The sequence below is a fragment of the Castanea sativa genome, chromosome 12 (genome assembly GCF_040712315.1).
Source record: "Castanea sativa cultivar Marrone di Chiusa Pesio chromosome 12, ASM4071231v1".
NCBI lineage: Eukaryota > Viridiplantae > Streptophyta > Magnoliopsida > Fagales > Fagaceae > Castanea > Castanea sativa.
The window spans coordinates 21,725,189-21,745,217 of NC_134024.1; the positions used below are offsets into that span (position 1 = coordinate 21,725,189).

General features: G+C 32.9%; 1 protein-coding gene across 2 annotated transcripts; it reads right to left on the reverse strand.

Annotated features, from left to right (window-relative positions):
- Positions 1 to 240: 240 nt before the first annotated feature.
- LOC142621293 (D-xylose-proton symporter-like 2) lies at positions 241 to 11,770 on the reverse strand. Of its 2 annotated transcripts, XM_075794613.1 has the most exons (14): positions 11,523 to 11,770; positions 10,916 to 11,016; positions 10,381 to 10,459; positions 10,048 to 10,107; positions 9,861 to 9,927; positions 9,643 to 9,767; positions 8,550 to 8,651; positions 7,228 to 7,596; positions 7,102 to 7,149; positions 6,936 to 6,998; positions 4,390 to 4,470; positions 4,051 to 4,149; positions 1,167 to 1,304; positions 241 to 650 (listed from the first exon to the last, which is right to left on the reverse strand). In XM_075794613.1, exons 1-14 carry the CDS (start codon positions 11,565 to 11,567, stop codon positions 519 to 521), a joined length of 1,509 nt encoding a protein of 502 aa, XP_075650728.1. In that variant the 5' UTR covers positions 11,568 to 11,770; the 3' UTR covers positions 241 to 518. The 2 variants fall into 2 exon arrangements, with proteins under 2 accessions (XP_075650728.1, XP_075650729.1); XM_075794614.1 differs by lacking the exon at positions 1,167 to 1,304 and having other exon boundaries at positions 11,523 to 11,676.
- Positions 11,771 to 20,029: the final 8,259 nt, after the last annotated feature.

The following is a 20,029-nucleotide window of genomic DNA, read 5'->3' on the forward strand; positions in this document are numbered from 1 at the left end:
TGGTAATATTATTAGCAAAACTTTCACAAATTCCTGAGATTGGTAATTCTCATCCAAAATTCATACTTAATGGCTATTAAAAACAATATTTGTACCCAAGTTAAAAAATCAAAAGTCAATATTCCCTTAGAAGATTACAAGAATAAGTTCTTTTTTTAAGTCATAACTTCTTTTTTTATATATATTCTCTTGGAGAAATAAGAATTACAAGAATAAGTTTATTTGATACACACACACAGGTGGGGGTGGGAATTACATCTATTTCTTTAATTAATCAGGGGAAAAAATAATCAGTAACACATGTATAGAAACAATATAATAGACATGAAGTTTCTTTGGTGCCTCTACACTCTAATAAGAAGAGACCACAGAAACATCAGTTCAACTTATGACTTGTGTGATAACAGACACAATTTAATTGCATACAACATAGGTTTCTCCCTACCTGAAATTATGTAACAATTTCCCAACCTTAAACAAAACTAAAACTCAGTATGAGGAAATGGAGGCAAATAATCTTAAAGGCATTTGGCTTCTATTTCCTCAAGAGTAAGCCCCTTTGTCTCAGGTATCACGAAGAATATGAAATGAAGAGACGCCACAGCAATTGCCCCGAATATATAAAACAATATTGCATCTCCAAGCAATGCCTGTAATTAAATGTGAAAAAAAAAAAAAAAAAGAACTTCCAGATGATCATGCAAATATAATGAAGTTAATTTAATACTGCATGGGAATCAGTACTTCTATGCATATATACGTGCTTGTATGTATTCATGTGTTTGTGTTTCTGTAGCACATCCAGTTTCTATGATAATCGGGCCCTATTTTCTATTTATAAAGTTAATTATTTAGGGAAAACATTTTCTATGAAATGCCACTAACAGAGCATTGAATGGGCGAAGATGACAATAAAACAGATTCTCTTGGTGCTACTGGATAAATCAGCTAAAGGTACCAAAAACTTGATCACGTCTCATTGTAATGCAGCAGACAGACACCAACACAAGCTGACAAATAAGTACTCACAAGTCATGGTTATAGCATGTGGTTTAGTGTCATCCAGTGATTTTGATAATTTTCTAACTAATTATAGCATCAATCTCTACTCCAGAAAGTCAAAGGACATAGAGTTGGGAAAATAAAGTACTGAAAGAGTTCAGCACCTTCAATGGGGAAAATGCAAATGTCACCAGTGCATTTGCTCCAAAATTCACAAGCACTGCAATACTGAGTCCTCGCCCTCTAAGACGTAAGGGGAAAATCTCCGAAACCATCAACCAACCAATAGGACCAAAGGATAACTGCAAGACCAATTTTAAAAATTGCATTGTTACGTGTACAAAATGAAACATGTTTGCAAGAAAACGTATAAACCTAGAGAAAAGAAGCTAATTAAAATGGAATGTTACGAGATAGCTAAAAAACAAGATTCAAATTCGGCAGAAGAAGTTGTTTAACAAAATCTACAGAAAGTAGTCTTGCTCTGCCATCCATGTGAGAAAAAAATATCGCTGGTACATTGTCATATAGTAAGTGTTTTCACCCTCACATATGTGGTCACTTTCTCAAGAAAAATTCTCCCTATTTTGGTACATTCTCAAGACATTCTACTATTACGTTGACATTGCAAGAATCGTCTCTAGAAAGTACAATGGAAACCATTTAGAACAATGCACTTTGACAAGAGTAAAAAATAAATGACTTCTACCAAAGTCACCTATAACCCCTATTATAACAAATTTTTATGATCATTCATCTACTTTTAGAAATTGTACTAAGTTGTACCTCACTGAAGGAACAAATCTCTTTGAGGAAGGATCAATCATTCACCAAAAGGCTTCCGATGAGCTTTACCATATTAGAAAAAGATGCATCAAGTGCTTGTGAACACTATTTTACCCTCAAATATGCTTTTGACTACGGTAAGCAAAAGCATATTTTTCCTCCCTATATATGTTTTATTATGTATTATATTAGTCCTTTTTAATTTCAATTCATCGTCACACCCACTTTTCAATAACCCTTGTGCTGAAATAATTGTTGAAGTGGAAAATCATATATACAAATCCTGGTTCTGTGTTTTAATGTTGCAGACTTCATCCTTGTTCAAATATGATATATTTTTGCTATTATCTTGGCAAACATTGATTATTCCCATCAATGCGCAAGAGGAAGAATGCAATTTTGACCATAGGAAAAGACATCTTACTCTAGAGGCCTAAAGATCATTCTTTGATGCACTTAACTATAAAATTAGGATTTCCTAGTTAACAAATGTTTTTGAACCTTGGAGTTGGGGGTATTATTAATGTTTGCAATTTGTCTATATTGCTTGCTTACCAAAAATTATTTAAAATATTGTCAATTTGAGTAATGCATAGATTTTGCTAAAAAATCATTTAATGTTTCACTCCACCCGACACTGGTCATTGATTTACTAGGACAAGGAAAAAGAAGAAGGCATCAACATCCTGCAGCCAGAGCATAGGTTGCAGGTCCACTCAAGGATCATTTAAGTGTTCAAGATAGCAGAGCGTCTTTATTCCATTTCTTAAATAAATTCTTATTCCATTAATTTTGTGAACTAAGTTGAGTTCATATGGTGAAATAGGTGAGTACATAACAATGGACAGATAGCCAGAAAGGGAAAAAGGTCCTCCATCTCTACCTCTCTCTTGGGTGTAAGTCTCCTAAAAAGTATTGACATACTATAATACTATAATTTGTCTGATTGATAATGATTGCAAAATTCATATTCCACATTTTTTTTTAATTAGAGATATAAGTCATTCTCTAGCCAAATCTATATATGTGCATGTGAAGCTTCCTCATTTATAGTAAAATTACAAATTTACAAATTTCATAGCTTGTCTATATGGAAAAGCCAACTCAGCAGATCTATTAGAATTACGTGGGAGAGCACATCATCCAAGGCCGGCTTTAGGACTAGGCCTAAGGCCCCCATTACAAAAATTCGCAAAATTTTATGATAATAAATTTTTTAAAATTTTTTTTAAGTTGTGCACTATTTTTCCTATCTCCAACAAGCCTCCAAATTATGACCAATGAAAACCCACCCAATTGAAACCCCAAACTGTTTGACAAAAAAAAAAAAAGTTGTAAAAGTGCCAAATCAATAATGACAATAAATTTCCCCTAACAAAAAGAGATTTTAATTTTTGTAACTACACTATAGGTTGTCAACACTAACCACCTAATCTCCCACATGGCCACACACCAAATGATCTCCATCTCTTGCACAACACCAAAATCAAATTGAAAATTATATTACAATTTTACTTAGCCATGCATCACCTTACTCAAAATAAAGTAAACCTCTGTATTTAAGATGATAATAATAATAATAATTATTATTATTATTATTATTATTCTCATTTATTTTTGTTACATTTTATCCGTCAACCATGATATTTGATTTTCTATATGAACCTTGGTTTGGTTAGTATTAAATAAATTTTTTTAATTGATGTTTAAATTTATTGCCTTAACCTCAAACTATATCAAGCCAGCCTTGACATCATCTACCTAATATTTTAAGCTACAACATTAAAGAATTTGCATAAAATGGGATAACTAAAGTTGATATTTAGATCCTGCTTCCTGGAACGACAAATTTAAAGATAATAATAATTAAAAAACAAAAACAACAATGAATCAACATGTCAAAGAATGGAAGTTTAACAAAGATCTAATTAAGGCTGATATGCAGATCCTGTTTCCTGGAAAGATGAATTTATTAAAACAAAGAAATCAAATTGTCATGACTTATATGGAAGTTTAGGAAAGATCTATCTTTTTGTGCTATAATAATAGTATGTGGAAATTCCATCAATAATCTAACAGTTCTTTCTACTGGTGAACTATAATGAGGGCCTCTACTATTAACTAATAGACACCGCCTTCAACAAACACCACACATAAATAAATTTAAAAACTGCATGATGGAACAAAAATGTTTCATCATATCAAGACACAAATTCTGGGATAACAACTTCGATAAAGGATGAAATTGAAATTGTTAATTACCTGGTAACACCCAACATACAACAGCAGTGCAACTACAGCCACAACAGGTACATCATCCAGGAAAAGGTAATATGACCCCAGAAGGAATAAAGAGATAACCTGTTACACAATGTGTATATATTATTTATCTTACAAAATAAGTAGCTCAGAGGTCCATTTTTACAGATAATTGGAACTCCCATGCCTCAATCAATCCCCTTTGTAGGTTTAAAAAAAAAGCAAGTTCAAACAAGGATCAATATAGATAAATTGACCTCTCACTTTTATAGTATATATAGTAAAGATTTTGGAATTTTAAAATCAAACTACCAAACATTCATGAATAAAAGTGGGACTTACCATCCCAGAAACACCTCCAAGTAATAAAGGTCTCCTTCCAAGTTTATCAACTACAAGAACAACTACTCCGGTCATTATCAACTACAAAAAATAAAATAACACATTTCTTATGAAACAGTTGACATGCATGTTGAGAACATAAAAAACATGTAATCTAACGGTGGGATTTTCCAAATATTAATCCAATAATAAATTAGTAGGTAGTGTAATATTACTGAAAATTACTCCAAGTGCAACTTGAACTTGTCCCTATGTATATAACTACTATCAAATTTCTCTCTCACACGTGATGTCTATTTAGGAGAGAAGTGTAAGAGAAATTTTACAGATTTTATATGATGGTAGAAAAATATATAATAACATCTATCACCTTTACATGATTAATTTCAATTGCAAACACCATACACAAAAATGATAAGTACTAGGGATTGCATAAGTCTTTGAAATAAACCACCAACTCTGCAGTACACAAGTGATGAGACATATGCACACAACACTTATATATTATTCGGAGAAGTAATCAACAATATTCATCCCTTTTATGCAGGGAACAATTTGTTTCATTCAAAGCCTACATTCTTACACATGCATGCCAGAGTCAATATTAAAAGCATAAAACAAATGTTATCACATGCATACATGTACATAAGCAGATAAATATGCCACACATTCAATAAATGCCGTCATAGATTCAATATAGAAAAAAAAAAATTCATGAGTGGGAGAAGAGAGGTGGTTAAGATGAAACTTTTGACAAGAAATTAGGAATTATCCTTCATTTTCAGAAAAAGTCAACATATGACATAAACAATTAACAATTTACAATCTTATAATAACAAAACCAAGGGTATTTTAAGCTTTTCACATTTTTTAAACGATGCAATTAGCAATTTTTTCACCACATTACTAACAAACTGCGTTACTAACAATTTTTCCACCTTTTTGGAAATTGCCTTAAATTCCTATTTTGACTTGGTTACCGATTTGGGTTGTCTGGATGTAAAAGGAAAGTGTATTCCTTGTCTTGTCAAATAAATATTATTGTATTTCTTGTCTACCAAGGAATAGGAGTTGAAGCCTTTTATATATATATTATTTAAAATGAGATGACTCTTAAAATAATAAGTAATGGATTTCTTTGAAAAGTAGTTTATTGGTAGTTCTTTTAAGGTTAAAAGATACCCAAATACTATGAAGCACCAATTCGGGATTTCGGCCACCAAACCCACGTCCGACGCGGCCCAATGCAGGGTGGTGTGGGCGATGCCGCTGCTTGCGAGTCTATGCCGTGTCCTTTTTTTTTCTCGACACAATGCGCGCCAACGTGGGCTGACTTGCTCGGAATCGGGCCGAAACCACTGATACAGGCCGTACCGACGCCGAACCGGCCGATTCAGGCCGAAATTCAAAAAACAAAAAGGTGCAAAACGAACCGTCTCACGTCTCACTCTCTCTGATTCATTCTCATCTCACATCTCAGCTCAACTCCTCTCACTCTTGTCTCTCTATGCACCTCCAACTCCACGCCTCCACTGTTGATAACTGATAAGTTTTGATAACTTCTATTTCCTTTAAGCCTTTGTTCTGTTTCTTTTTTTCCTTTTTTTTTATACACTTTGTTCGGTTTCTTAAAAGGCAGTATTTTTTTTTTTTTTTTGTGCCTAACCAAACACGTGAGCCACTGCTGAGCCACATCTTCCCTTTTTTTTTTGTGAAAGCTACACCTATTTTAATACCTGCCACATATATCCTTTATTTTGTTTTCAGGTTGCACATATTTTTATTTTTATTTATTTATTTATGGAAAGCCTTATTTATTTTAATATCCTTGTCAATAATTCAAGTGTCAAAAAATTTTGTGTACTTATTACTATCTATTTATTTTATTATTATTATTATCATATGAGTTTCCTATTATTATTATATAAAAAAGCATGCTTAGCAACATATAAAATATATAAATAAAAATATTTTTAATCATTTTTTAATCGCTGCACCCAAATTCTATTTTTTCAAAAATTGTCAAGTCTCGCTTCATAGCCCACATGTGAGTTAAGAGTTCACTTGTTGTATTATTATGAGAGCATCAATGGGTGTACTAGAATTTTAGATTTGGGAGTTAGTATTCAATGTTTGTTATGGGTGTATTGTGATTTGGGATTTGTGCTTGTGAGAATCTGAATATGGAATGTGAGGTTTTGTTGAGTGCAGTTGTAATTCATATTGGTTTTTCTTTTTTAGAAGTTGTAATTCATATTGTTGACAGTGAATTTTGGTTAGCGTTGCCGGTAGATATAGGTATGGACTTGACCAAACTGAGTAAATTTTGTATCTTGTGTAGATGTTTTTGATTTCTTGTTTACATAATGCACTTTTCCTGGCCCCAAATTCCCAACATACCCCAAATATTTTGTGGATTTACACAAGAATTTCCATTCATTGATTTCAAATGCTACGAGGTGTCTTGGGATAAATGGATAATGAGATAGACACCTAGTAAGAATCTAACATAAATCCAATTACTCAAAGGAAAAAGGAAATGTTACCTTCAATAAACCTAGTAAAATTGAGACCCGTGTTGCATCGGATGCTGCAGAGAATCCTGCACTCTACCAGACTATATTGGCTTAGGATGTAAGTCTATTTGACCGGTAAAAAGTACAGTTACTCTCAATACCCAACTGGAACCCTAGTTCTAAATCAAAAAGGTACCTGAAGGATTGATCCAGAATAGTATAGCACACTTGGTTGCCCAGTGATCTGTCATCAAAGTTAATGGTGCATATCAACCAGTGTTGGTAATTACTAATTCTGTTCTCTTGCTTCAACCAAAAATACCTGTTGAAACAAGAGTAATCCTGCACCAATTGTGAGAGCTTTCAAGCATTTTCCTTTGAACATTTCGCTTAGCGTAGCTTCTTTTTCATCACCAACATAAGAAAGCTCAGCTAGTATCTCATCTACTTGTTCAGGAGCTGAGTCACCAATGGCTGGACCCCTGAGCCGGTACAAGGAACCTACTGCAGTTTCTCTTAATTCCTGCATGTTGCCTTTTCCCTGAATGGCACGTAAAAGTAGCCATCTAGGTGATGCTGGTAGCCACCACATCCCAATTCCCATAATCACTGCCAAAGGGGTACTAGCTCCATACATGTAGCGCCAACCAGCAACTGTGTCAACTAAAAGGCTACCAATTCCGTAACCTCCCTGCGCAAGATTGCAAGTGCTTACAATGTGTAGAGTATATATGCAAATACATTAAAAAAATATGCTAATGATAATTTTGTTGAGAAAGCTAGAAAAGAGACATGTAAATCCAAGTCAACTCTTACTAGCTGCAATTCATTTAGGCTCTGTTTGGTTGGGAGGATGGATAACAAAAATTAGTTTTCTTACAATGTGTGTACGGTATAGAGGGTGGAAAAGTTATCTGAGTGAAGTTCTCCTATGTCATAAAAAAAAAAAAAGAGAATGGAAAAGTGGAAAGATGAAAACAAATAAAAATTTGCTTTATTTGGTTGGCAAGAAAATGAGAGGATAGAAAAGATAGTTCAGTAAGAATTTACTATTATAACCCAACTACATGGTACATAAGAAGTAATTTTAAAATTATTAAATAGTAAAAACATTACTTATTATTAATTAAATTAATAAAGATAACATCTTATCAAAGTTAACACATCACATTTCCTTTTTTTTTTATCTTTTTTTTTTTTACTCAGCCATTTTCATTACTCAACATTTTTGCTAATTTACTTTAACACACATGCGGGAGAAAAAGACAAACAATGTTATTTTAACATTTTTGCTGGCTGATACCTAGTAAAAAGCAAGCCCAAAAAGTAGAAGAAGATATGAAAGAAGATAGAATTTGGCTGGCTGGTACCTGGGTGGTTGACTGTTGGTGAGAGGGTAATATTGTAAACCCAGTTTTCTACCCATTTTGGGGAGATGTGATTTTGGTGGGCCGTAGTAGAAAACACCCAGATACCTACTATTCTCCTCTATTTTCTTTTCCTAACCAAATAGAGGAATGCTCCTCTTTTCTTTACACGTTTCTCTCACCCATTTTCCATCCACCCACTTTTCACCCCAACCAAACAGAAACTTACTGCATACCCTAAAATAAATTATCTTCAGTTCAAAGTTGAAGCACTTACAATCATCCCAAGGACAAAAAAGAACTCTTCCAAAGAGATTAGTCGACCACGTATCTTACTTGGAGCTGTCTCAGCAATGTACATAGGAGCTGCATGCATTGCCTAAAAGTGAAGAAGCTAAAATCATGTCTCACCTAAAAATAAAAAGACAAAACTACAATTTTTTTTTAACATCTATATTCTTCAAGAATGCATAGTTAAGTCATATATCATAAGCAAGCGATACTTTCTTTTCCCTGATGTAGACCAATGATATCTGATGCCGAAATTAATGCAGCACATATTCTTAATGGGGATTGAAAATCACCAATAACAGAAAAATAAAAATAGACCTAAAAATCAGCACCAAGAATTGTTTGGAGTCAGCACCAAGCGGGATATAAAACTTAGATTTCAACACCTATCCGTTGGAAAAATATCAACTGAAATTGTACTCATCCCAAACTTGTCTACATAGAAATAGAATAGCATGCTTATATAGACTACTTGGACTAGATCCTTACCCTAACTGACTTGGATTAAATTATGAAAATAACTTTGACTCTAAGAAATTAAATACAACTTAAAGTAAAATACCAAAAACCTATTTAGCTAATAAAATCCAATAGATGTAATATAAAAATAATAATGATACAAAATAACAACAACATAATTGACTCCTAAAACTAAATAGAACTAAATTACAATAAATTTGTATTCCTGCCTCCTGCATCATTTCTTTTTGCTCTTTCCTTTGCAAATCTATTCCCACATTAACCCCTCCAGAAGTTAGAAAACCACAAGTGCACTTAGAATTGAAAAGGGTTAAAAAATTATAAAGAACTTTAAGATGAATACCTCACATAAATATAATGGACTTAAAATTTCAATATATGTGCCTAGTTATATTACCTAGTTGTTTAATTTTACTTTATACAAACTGTTTAAGGAAAATAGAGGTATATGCATATAGATGTTAATAAGGAGATAATAGTGCCTAGATATGTGTAGTGTATATTAAGATGGACATAGTACCACATAGATGTGCGTGTGTGTGTGGGCGTGTCCATATCTGTAGATATGTATAGAGTGAACAACACATGATGTTTATTACCAGTCCAATTCCTATGCCAAACACAAAGCGCCCAATGACCATAATAGGGAAGTCCGGTGCTACTGCTGTTATAAGCGCTCCAACAGGATACAATAGAGCAGCTGCAAGCAACTCCCTTCTTCTTCCTTTGGTTCATATTCACCATTTAAAATTCATCAAGACATGGAAAATATCACAGATATTTAATGTATAGCTCTCTATATAACAGAAAAACTAACCTAGGAAATCAGCAACATTAAAGGCCAAGACAGAGCCAGTCAATGCACCATATAATGAGCCACTAGTCTGCAATAGGTAGCATCCACAAAATTAGAAACAAAAGCATGTATTTGTTTTCCCCATCAGTGTAAAATATCAACCCATAAACATATAACAATAACAAGAAAGAGTCAGTTGTAAACTCACTATGAGACCAATCTCCACAGAAGATAAGTTGTACCATGATATTCCACTTAGTGTCGCTGACTGCAAGAAATGACAAAGGTTATTAAGAAAGAATGCCATTAACTTGACTTAGTTATTTAAGAAAACTACATGCTGTTTTCAGTAGTATGAGGTCAAAAAATAATAAATTATCTTATATAAGCTGCAGTTTTAGAGTGAGTCCTTCAAGCAAGGAAATACAAATATACTTTTTTGGCTCTTAAATGAGAATTTTCATTCAAAAGAATGAAAACAAGCTAAGTCAGATGAATATAATGCCACTACAGCTCAAAATTAATTACATTAAAAGCCTACCTCTATAGATATTGTGGCACAAGATGTAGCACCAATATCATAGCCATACAGTAGTCCTCCAAGAGCCGGGAAGAGAAATCTGGAAATAACAAGACACTCCTTAAGGGTAAGGCTACAAATAATCAGGTGCAAATTTATTGTTTCAATTTTTAAGAGCAATCACATTATCAGATTGAACCATTGGTCTTAGTGAGCCATCAATAACACCAAGCTGGTGACACCTAACCAGGATAAGAAGTTCTCAAAATTCTTAACCTTGTCTTGCCTCAAGTGACCGAACAAACATACGAATAAAAATATGTAGCATCATACTTTTACTACAAATTGTTAGTTTAAAGCTGTAACTAATTAGCTATATACACATATTGATACAAAAAACACAATTCACAACACATTCCTATCTGGGAAAACTGCTAAACATTCTAATGTCGCAACTATTCTCCAAACATCATTATCATAGCATAAGGCACCACAAATTTTTCCAGTTAAATCAACTCAAAAGGGTAAAATTTATAACAAGAATTTGAATACTCACGGTAGGATTGCAGCGACAACGGAATAGTTTTCAGAACCATGAACCCCCCCATTAATAAGAGGCTCCTCTACACCACCAATATCACCAGAAGACTCTCCTACCTAAATAAAAACAACAACATAATCAACTACTTGAAAAAATAAATCTTAAACACCAAACAGAGTATAGCTTTCAAAATTCTCTCTCTCCTATCTCTCTCTTTTAATTTGTTCTCTTGTGCACTTTCTATGCATCCAAACAAGTATGAAATGCAAAACAACACACATATCATATGTTATGTACAAACATTTTTTTCAGAAATTTTCAAAAATAATCTCAAAACGCTTAAACCAAACAACATTAGGTTTCCAATAAAACAGTGAAAAACTTGAACAAAAATAAACCACAAAATATTCAGTGATCCTCTGTGATAATGATCTCAAAGTGAAATTTTTTGACATTTATTTTTTAATTTCAACAGAAATTTTAACTTCTTGTCTCATAATTCTATACAATGAAACAACTTGTTCAAATTCATACAACTTCCAGTTCCTCAATTTCCTTTACGCTTTTGCTTTTGCTTTTTTTCTTTTCTCAGCATCCAAACAAAGCATGAAATAGTGAAAACCTTGCCGAGAGACGATAACGTGGGTTGCTGAGGATCGGAAGCCATTTTTGAATGAAGCTCTGTCTGAGAGAGATAATTGTAAGTGAATTATATTATAGTATTATTAATATTATACATATATATATAATATAAAATTAATTTAGAAAAAAAGGGTGAATGGTAAATAGAAAAGTTGAGAGATGGTTTTTAATGGTTAGGTGTGAGAGTGGGAAGAGAATGTCAAGTGTAATGAGAGAGAAGAGAATGGCAGTTAGATTGAGGTTATAAACTGAGCTTTTGTACTCTGGTTTTGTAATCGTACAACTACAAAGGTTAGAGTAGCCACATCCTCTTTTTTTTTTTCTTTTTTTGATAAGTAGCCAGATCCTCATATAGAATGTGCAACTCATCTTTTGAATATATGAGTTTCATGTTGGGAATCATCTCTTCAATAGATGAGTTCACTGACAGGTTATTTCAGCAAAAAGTTTTAATGCAATTTTATTTTGTCAAATAAAATCATTATTATTAAGAAGAAAATCCCCTCAACGTGGGAAACAGGACCTTTTTTTATTTGTTGATAAAAACAGGACCTTGATTTGTTGAGAGGCATCATAATCATATACCACATAAAAAGTTTGATCTAAGAAATTATGGTTGTGTCAAGTGATTATATTTTTCTTATACCAAATGACTACCATTGATTGAAAAATTGGGAAACTGACATAATTCCTTCTTTTTTTTTATTGGTCTCAAGTTAAATACTATCTTCTCAACAACCAAAAAAAAAGTTAAATAATAAATATTAGAAATAGTAGTTAAAATACTGCTCCAATTAAAACTAAATATCGAACTTTCATTATTTATTGTAACAATAATTTATAATTTTTTATTAAGCATAAATTTGATCTTAAATAATGTGTTTTCGTCCTGTAACTTGAAATAATTTTTGTTTATTCATTTTTATTATCAAAATATTATCACACTTTACGTAATGATTTCATAAAGGCATACTAGTTACAAATAAAGCAATGTAAACCTATACTAATATTTCTTAAAAATTTTAAAAAAAAATTCAAATTCTGATTTAACTTCCAAAGCCTAAAAATTGATTCTTTTTTCTCTCACCATCTCTAGGGGCAAAAGCTGAAAAACATGAGTCTCAGCGTAGAGTCTCAATTTTTTTTTTAATATAAATAAGTGGCGTTTTAGTTTTTTACCAGACTATTTTACTTCTTAAATATGATACACTTCCAATCCCATCCCGACTATTAATTATAATATTAAATCTGAAATATCCCAAAAGAAATTTTAAAAAATTAAAAATAAAAATGTGTCTATGTCTTTGAGTCAACTGAACAGTGTACCGAACTGAAATAAAATCTGCTTTGAAAGTTAGCATGGTGTTGCCGCTGGACCTACTTTTTATTTTGTGTTAAAGAGAGATACTTTTGTTGTTTAGTTGATCTTCTAAACGTCTCATGTCTCAAGACTCACAAGTCTCAACCCTTTTCGTTTAGTACCAGTTGGACTCAGACAATCAGATGCCCAACAACATACATACAGTTAAATATTATAATTGTTTACACCTGACCATTCAACACAGTAAACTGATAAAAGTATGGTTTGGTAGCCTTTGTTTCTAAATCTAATGATTTACATGAGTCTAATTATGGGAAAGTCCTTTATTTGAGATTTACAATTAAGGCATGTGTTTTCTTTCGCAAAGAGTGCTTACTGAGATTTTGTTCTTATCCATACTTCTCCCATGAATCTGAGTCTTTGGATTAAGATTTTTTTTTTTTTTCAAAATTTTTCCTGGTCTTTAATCTCATTTCATAGTCAAACGAGAAACGAAGGGACTGCATGGCCCATTCCAAGTGGGCGCTTTCTAGGAGACCCAAAAAGAAACCTGGGCTGGAATTTTTGTTATCAAGCATTAAGCCATTAACTGATATCCTCATAATACCAAATAATTTGAGTTCAAAGTTCAAACATCAACTTCACTAACTCTTGAAAGTTTGGCAACCATCATTAAGCTCTACTGAAATTCAATGAACATCCCATGGTTTTGACTAAATAGACCAACAAACATTCGATGCTTCTGTTCAAAAAAAAAAAAAAAAAAACCATATCTAGACCACTAGAGTCAAAACTAAGAGGAATGTATAAACCAATGCTTCCATAGATATTGTGGTTTACAATTATAGCTTCCATGCCTGTTTATTTTGGGTTGTCTCCCGGATAACTAAAGAGAAAGAGTCAAAGAAAGGGCAGAGGCAGCAATTCAAATCAAGATTTATCCGGCTACCTGTTTATATTAAATTACAAAAATAAAAGTAAAAAATCAATCTTGTATCAGACTACTTGTCTTGTAGTTGGATCCCCTAGTTTTTGGAATGTTCCAAATTCTACTTGAGCATCCAAATCTGGGTCAATACTGGCAAAAACATCTCGGAACAAGGTTCTAGTGCCATGCCAAATATGTCCGAAGAAGAAGAGCAGAGCAAATGAAGCAGAATATAATGACTATCCTAATATAATTTGAATCTCTCCCACAGTAGTACTAAACAACCGCTCCACACCCCCCCCCCCACCCAACAAAAAAAATATCTCTTACAAGTCTCGAAACAAGTGCAAAATACAGGTGTATGCATTGTCTTCTTAATGCTATGTTTGGAAGTTTGGAGGGAGAGAAGAGTAAAGAGGAGTAGAGGAGAAGAAACTAGTAGGGAGGAAAGTAGAGGAGAATAGTTACCTTTCATTTTATTTTGATGTTTTTAAAATTAAGTAAGGGGAAGGGGAATAAACTAATTAGCCCTTCCTTTTGTAATTGCTATAAATGGTGAAGGGTAAAATAGGTAATTCAAAATGTTTAATTAGCTCTACAATCGCTTTTCTCTGCTCTTCCTCCAAATCTCTTCAATTTGGGAAAATCAATCAATCAATCAATATCATATATACTATATATAATAGCAAAAGTCTTTTCCTGCAATTAAGAAGGTGCTGCCATGTAGGACAAATGGTCATCTTAAATTCAGCCACGTTTTAAGTTTAAAAGCGATAAATTACAATGTTTTACTATGTTAAAACACTGTTTGCTATAAGAAGAAACTAACCACTTAAAACAAAAAAGAAAAAAGAAAAAAAAAGATTGGTAAACGGAGAAAGGAGAGAGAGATAAGGCATGCTGAAGAACCTAACACACAGAGAGACCGAGACCGAGAGATCCCAACAATGGTGACACTCAAACGCACACCTACAGAAAGTCATCACACGATTACCATTGGATTGAGAGATACGGAGATAGAGAGAGACAGTCCATAAGGAGCGCAGGAGTAGAGATTGAAGAAGAGAAAACTAAGTGTCATTAACACGTTACCATTAGATCGCCAGAACTACCATCGATAAAGGTTTTCTTTTCTTTCTTTCTTAGATCTGGGTATGAGATTGGTTGGATTGAATTTATTTAGGTATTTGGATTACACTAGGTTTTGATTTTTTTTTTTTTTTAGATTACAGAAATCACTAAAAAATATTGGTTTTAGTTTGGGTACTTCTGTTTCTAATCTTAACCAAATTGTTGGGATTAAATAAGTATAGGATTGAATATTGCATTGATATTTATTTTAGGTTTTTTTGCCGTATACCCATAATCAATAAAGTTTTTGTTTTTGTTTTTGTTTTTTTCCTTTTCTTTTTCAAATATGGGGATTGAATATGATTTAGGTTTGGATTTTTTGGTTGGATTGCTTTAGATTTAGTTATTTCAATTAAAATCGTTGGGATTAAATTAGTATAGGATTGAATGTTGCATTGATATTTATTTTAGGTTTTTTTGCCGACCCTACCGGTATAAAAACAAAACAAACCGCTTAATAAATTACACGATAACCACCGTCATGCAGTCGAAACCGTTACCAGTGAAGGTTTTCTTTATTCTTTTTAAGATTACACGATAACTATGATTTATGTTTGAGTGTTTCTATTTAGCCATTTGGGTCAGATTTTGTTTTGATCAATTATAGGATTAGACTTGGTTTATGGTTAGGGTATATGTGTTGCTTTGGTTTGATTTTGGATTTTTGAGTTAAAATTGTTTTGGATAATTTGTGGGTAATTTGTGGATTACAAAGCAAAGTATTTTTGGTCTCTTCAATGTCTTTATGCTTCGTGAATTAGCATTCTTGGCGAAGAGTTTCCATTTTTTTCATTTATCAAGTATAGATTTAGATTTATTTAATTCTCTCTTGGATTCAATTGTAGATTTCATTTGTCATTGATTGATTTCAATTTCAAATCTGTGTAATAAAAAATTAAAAGGTTTTTCTTTAGCTTTTTTTTTCTGGATTTGTAGGTGGAAAGGCAAATCCTTGGAAGCAATCCAAGTCTGAGTAGAAGCAGTACTAGTAGGTATAGTTTCCACTTTATTGGAACCATCACCAGTAAATTTTTTAATTGAATTTTAAATATGCTTTATGTTTGGATATTTGGTTGGATTGGTTTGATTTTTAAGTATTTGGGATAGAATATATTTTGTTTTCATTTAGGTATTTGGGTTAGGATTTTTTTTTCTATTTGTTTTTGTTTTAAATATTAGGATTAAAAAGCGATAAATTATACTATTTCACAACGTTAAAACACCGTTTTATAGTTTTCCCAATTAAAAAAAAAAAAACTAACTACTTGAATTATATAGCAAAGGCTTGCAATGCCCAATTTTCTGGTCTCTACATTAATAATGGTGGGATAATGGTTTAGTTAAAATTTTACCCAATTTTCCTTGGAAGCATGAATTTAGAGGAATATTTTTAGTGTGATTCAAGTGTGGTTATTAATGCTCTGCAGAATGGATCAAAAAGTTCGTCAACAACAACACCTATTGTTGAAGAAGCTAAGGTCATATTTGCCCACTTGTGAGAATGGGAATTTTTGCATACCAGGAAGGATGTAAATGAAGCTGACTATTCTAAATGCCTAATGAATTAGGCAAGCAATACAAAATCTTTTAATGTTGTTGTGGTTTTGCTCTATTACTATTCTGTTTCATCATTGATAGCTATAAAGATTTTTTTTTTTTTGTGGCATATTGAGTTCCTGTTGGGTTTTCATTGTTGGTGGGAAAGTAACTTTTTCCTTTTTATTTTATGAGAAGAGTTTTTGAGAAATTCACAGTTTATTGATCACTGAATTTTTTATATCTATGTCTCTCATTGTTCCCTTTTATTTGATATATGTGGCTCAGTTGATCCTTTTATTTGATACATGTGGCTCAGTTGATCCTTTTTTATGTTTGGCTTATAAAAAACTTCTTTAAAGATAACGTTTTTAATCTCTCTCAAAGATTCAAACAAATATGTAGCCAAATATTTTCAAAACTTCAGTGTGAATGTTCAATTATTTATTTGTAGTTTTGGTTGTATTTTGATTAGAGTAATGGTTATTAGTTCATCTCACACACACAATTGTGCAGTAGTATTTTCCATTTTTATTATATAGTGCTTTTTTACATTTTAATTTAAAACCAACCTTTCACGATTTGCATTTATTCTAGGGGTGTCCAACTCAACCGGTGACCCGACCCACCCGGTAAACCCTACCGGATCCAAGCCGACCATCGGCCGATCCAACTACTCCAGCGGTCAACGGCGAGTCTGTTTGTCCAGAATCCGAACAGGTCGGGTTCGGTCTCAGATCTTCTCCCCAAAACCCGAAGAAATCCGAACCGACCGAGATCCATAGCTTTTTCCAACGAGATTTCAGCTAGATCCATGAAATCTCCACTGGATTTGGCTAGATCTCGTCGTTTACACTCAGATCCAGCTACAATCTAGTGGATTTTGCTTAAATAAGGCTTAGATCCGATGAAAATATAATGGGTTTCGCTCAAATCCAGTGAAACTCCAATGGGCTTTGCTCATTTCCGGCGACAAACCCGACTTTTTTTGCTCAAATCTCGTATGTTTTGCATAAATCCAGCGATGATTTGATTTTTTTTGCTCAGATCTCATGAGTTTTGCACAAATCTGGCGACAATTTGATTTTTTTTACTCAGATCTAGTGATTTTTGCACAAATCTGATGAAGATCCGGTGAGAAATACAGATCACCGCCAAAAGGAACCTCTAGCAGCATCTTCGTCGACTTCGACCAATCCGACCGCCGATCAAACAACTCCGATCCGACCTAATCCGTTGGTTTTTGCGGTCGGCGGCGGGTTTTCTCGCCGAAAACTCGATGTCATTGGGTCAGTTGCGGGTTGGGCACAAACCCGACCCAGACCGACCCGTGGACACCCCTAATTTATTCATACATTGTGCATAACCTATCCCCTCTCTCATCCGTCTTTCTTCCCACTATCACTCTCTCATATGCAGACCCTACACAGTAATACCCTGCAAGGGCATGACTATGCCTGCCATCTCCGGCCCGACCTCTGTTAAAAAAAAAAAGATGAAATAAGAAGAAAAAAAATCCAGCAGAACACTTCCATCCTGGGATTTCAAACTAGGCAACTTAAATTTCAGCTAAACCACAAGTTTGTAAGTTGTAGTTTGACCATAAAAAAATATATGCTACAAAGGAAAAACAAATAGTAAAAGGATTTTGGGAAGTACCTTGACATGCTGCCATTTCAACATCTTCCATGCTAACTAAACCCTTCTCTATAGCATCCTTCTGCTCCTGATTTTTTTCAAAAAACAATAACAGAAAATAAGCACAACAACCATTCACAACACCAAGGTACAAGCTTAATATAAGGGCCAAGTCTCAACATAAAATTACAGAAAGAGAGAGAGAGAGAGAGAGAGAGAGAGAGAGATGTACTCTGCGCCGTTTCTTCAAAAGCTTGCGTTTGCCGGTGATAGAGAGGTTGAGGCCTCTCTCTCTCTCTTCTCAGCGCTCGCTTTTTATTATTCTCGAAGTGTTGCTCTTCTTGCTCATTGGGTGGGCTGAACAGGGCCTTGTTCATCCATTAAGTTAAGCCCAATTTGCTTCTCAAGTATGATGCTACTGAACACGTTGAACTTGGGTCGAGCTTCTTTATTTAAATTTACTAAACTTTTCAACCCACTATTTTTTCATCTAGATTGGACTCTATTTGGCCACTCGTTTATATTCTTCTTTTCAGCTTTTTTTTCATTAAAAAAAAAATCATCTTTTTAGTCTAACTTATTTAGGGTCCGTAAAAAGTAGTTGAAATAGTACAGTGGGATCCATGAATAGTAACAAAAAGTGTAATAGACTCATAAATAGTAGCAAAAATAAACTGAATAGTAAAATAAGTTGCCAAAAATAATTTTTGCCAAAAGGACACTTGTATGGATAGTGTTTTAGCTTATATTCCTTTTTTTTTTCTTTTTAAGTACAATCATTATTTAATTCAACCTTCAATGTGAATTATAAAGTAATATCAAACATACAAACACCAGCTTACATAGATAATATTACAGACAAAAATTTTCATAACATTTTACACAACAGTTAAGTTCACAAATTTCTATCAATTCTCTTCTAGACCCGTTATTGAAATCACTTTTTTACTTATCAATAACAATTTACTACTTCAAAGAGTATGAAATTTTGTCTCTAGACTTGTTGATCTTACATTGAATGTAAACATAGTGGGATAAATTTTTGCTATCAGCTTTTCTATTTAGGCTTTTAGCTTCTTCTTTTTAAATTTATATTAAAAAAAAAAAAAAAAACCATATTTCCTTGCAACCATACTTTAATCAACTGTCAACAAAAAAAAAATAAATAAACCAATGCCAAATAAACATGCGCACACATTTACATTTCAGTGTAAACACAATCTCGATATTATTAATAATAATAATTTTTTTTTTTTTAAAAAGGCCGTAACTAAAGTCAGATATTTTGGACAAAGATTTTTTTTTTTTTTTTTAAAGAATGGAATTTCATTTGTTTTCCTTATATAAATAGATAATGGGAGAGGTGAGATTTAAACAACAAACATAAGCCATCAACAAAGATGCAATTACCACTTGACTATTCCCTAAATTGTCAAAAATATCTCATTCCATGAGGCAATAAAAAATATATTATTTTCAATTTCTCGAATCTATGAACTGATTAAGATCACTTCTCATGAGATAGGAAAAAAAGCAATCCAATGCATCAATTCCTAAATTTTGTTATCAATTTTCATTACCTAAAATTTTGGGGTACGCATAGAATAATTATGTATGATCCAATCCAATGCATCAACTCCTAAATTTTGTTATAAATTTTCATCACCTAAAATTTTGTTATTCATTCAATTTTCTCTTTCTTGTGGGGGTACTCATAGAATAATTTTTCAATCCATTTCTCTTCCATGTGGGGCACTCAGAGAATAATTTTTCAATCAATTTATTCTTCCTTTCTTTCTCCTTTTCTCTTCAGTGCTGAAATCTCATTTTAAATTCTTACCCATGAACACACTCCAAGCGGCAATATGGTTAAACTGTCTTAGCTATCGGTTATTAAGAAATCTAAAACTAAAAAGCTACTAACTAAAAAATA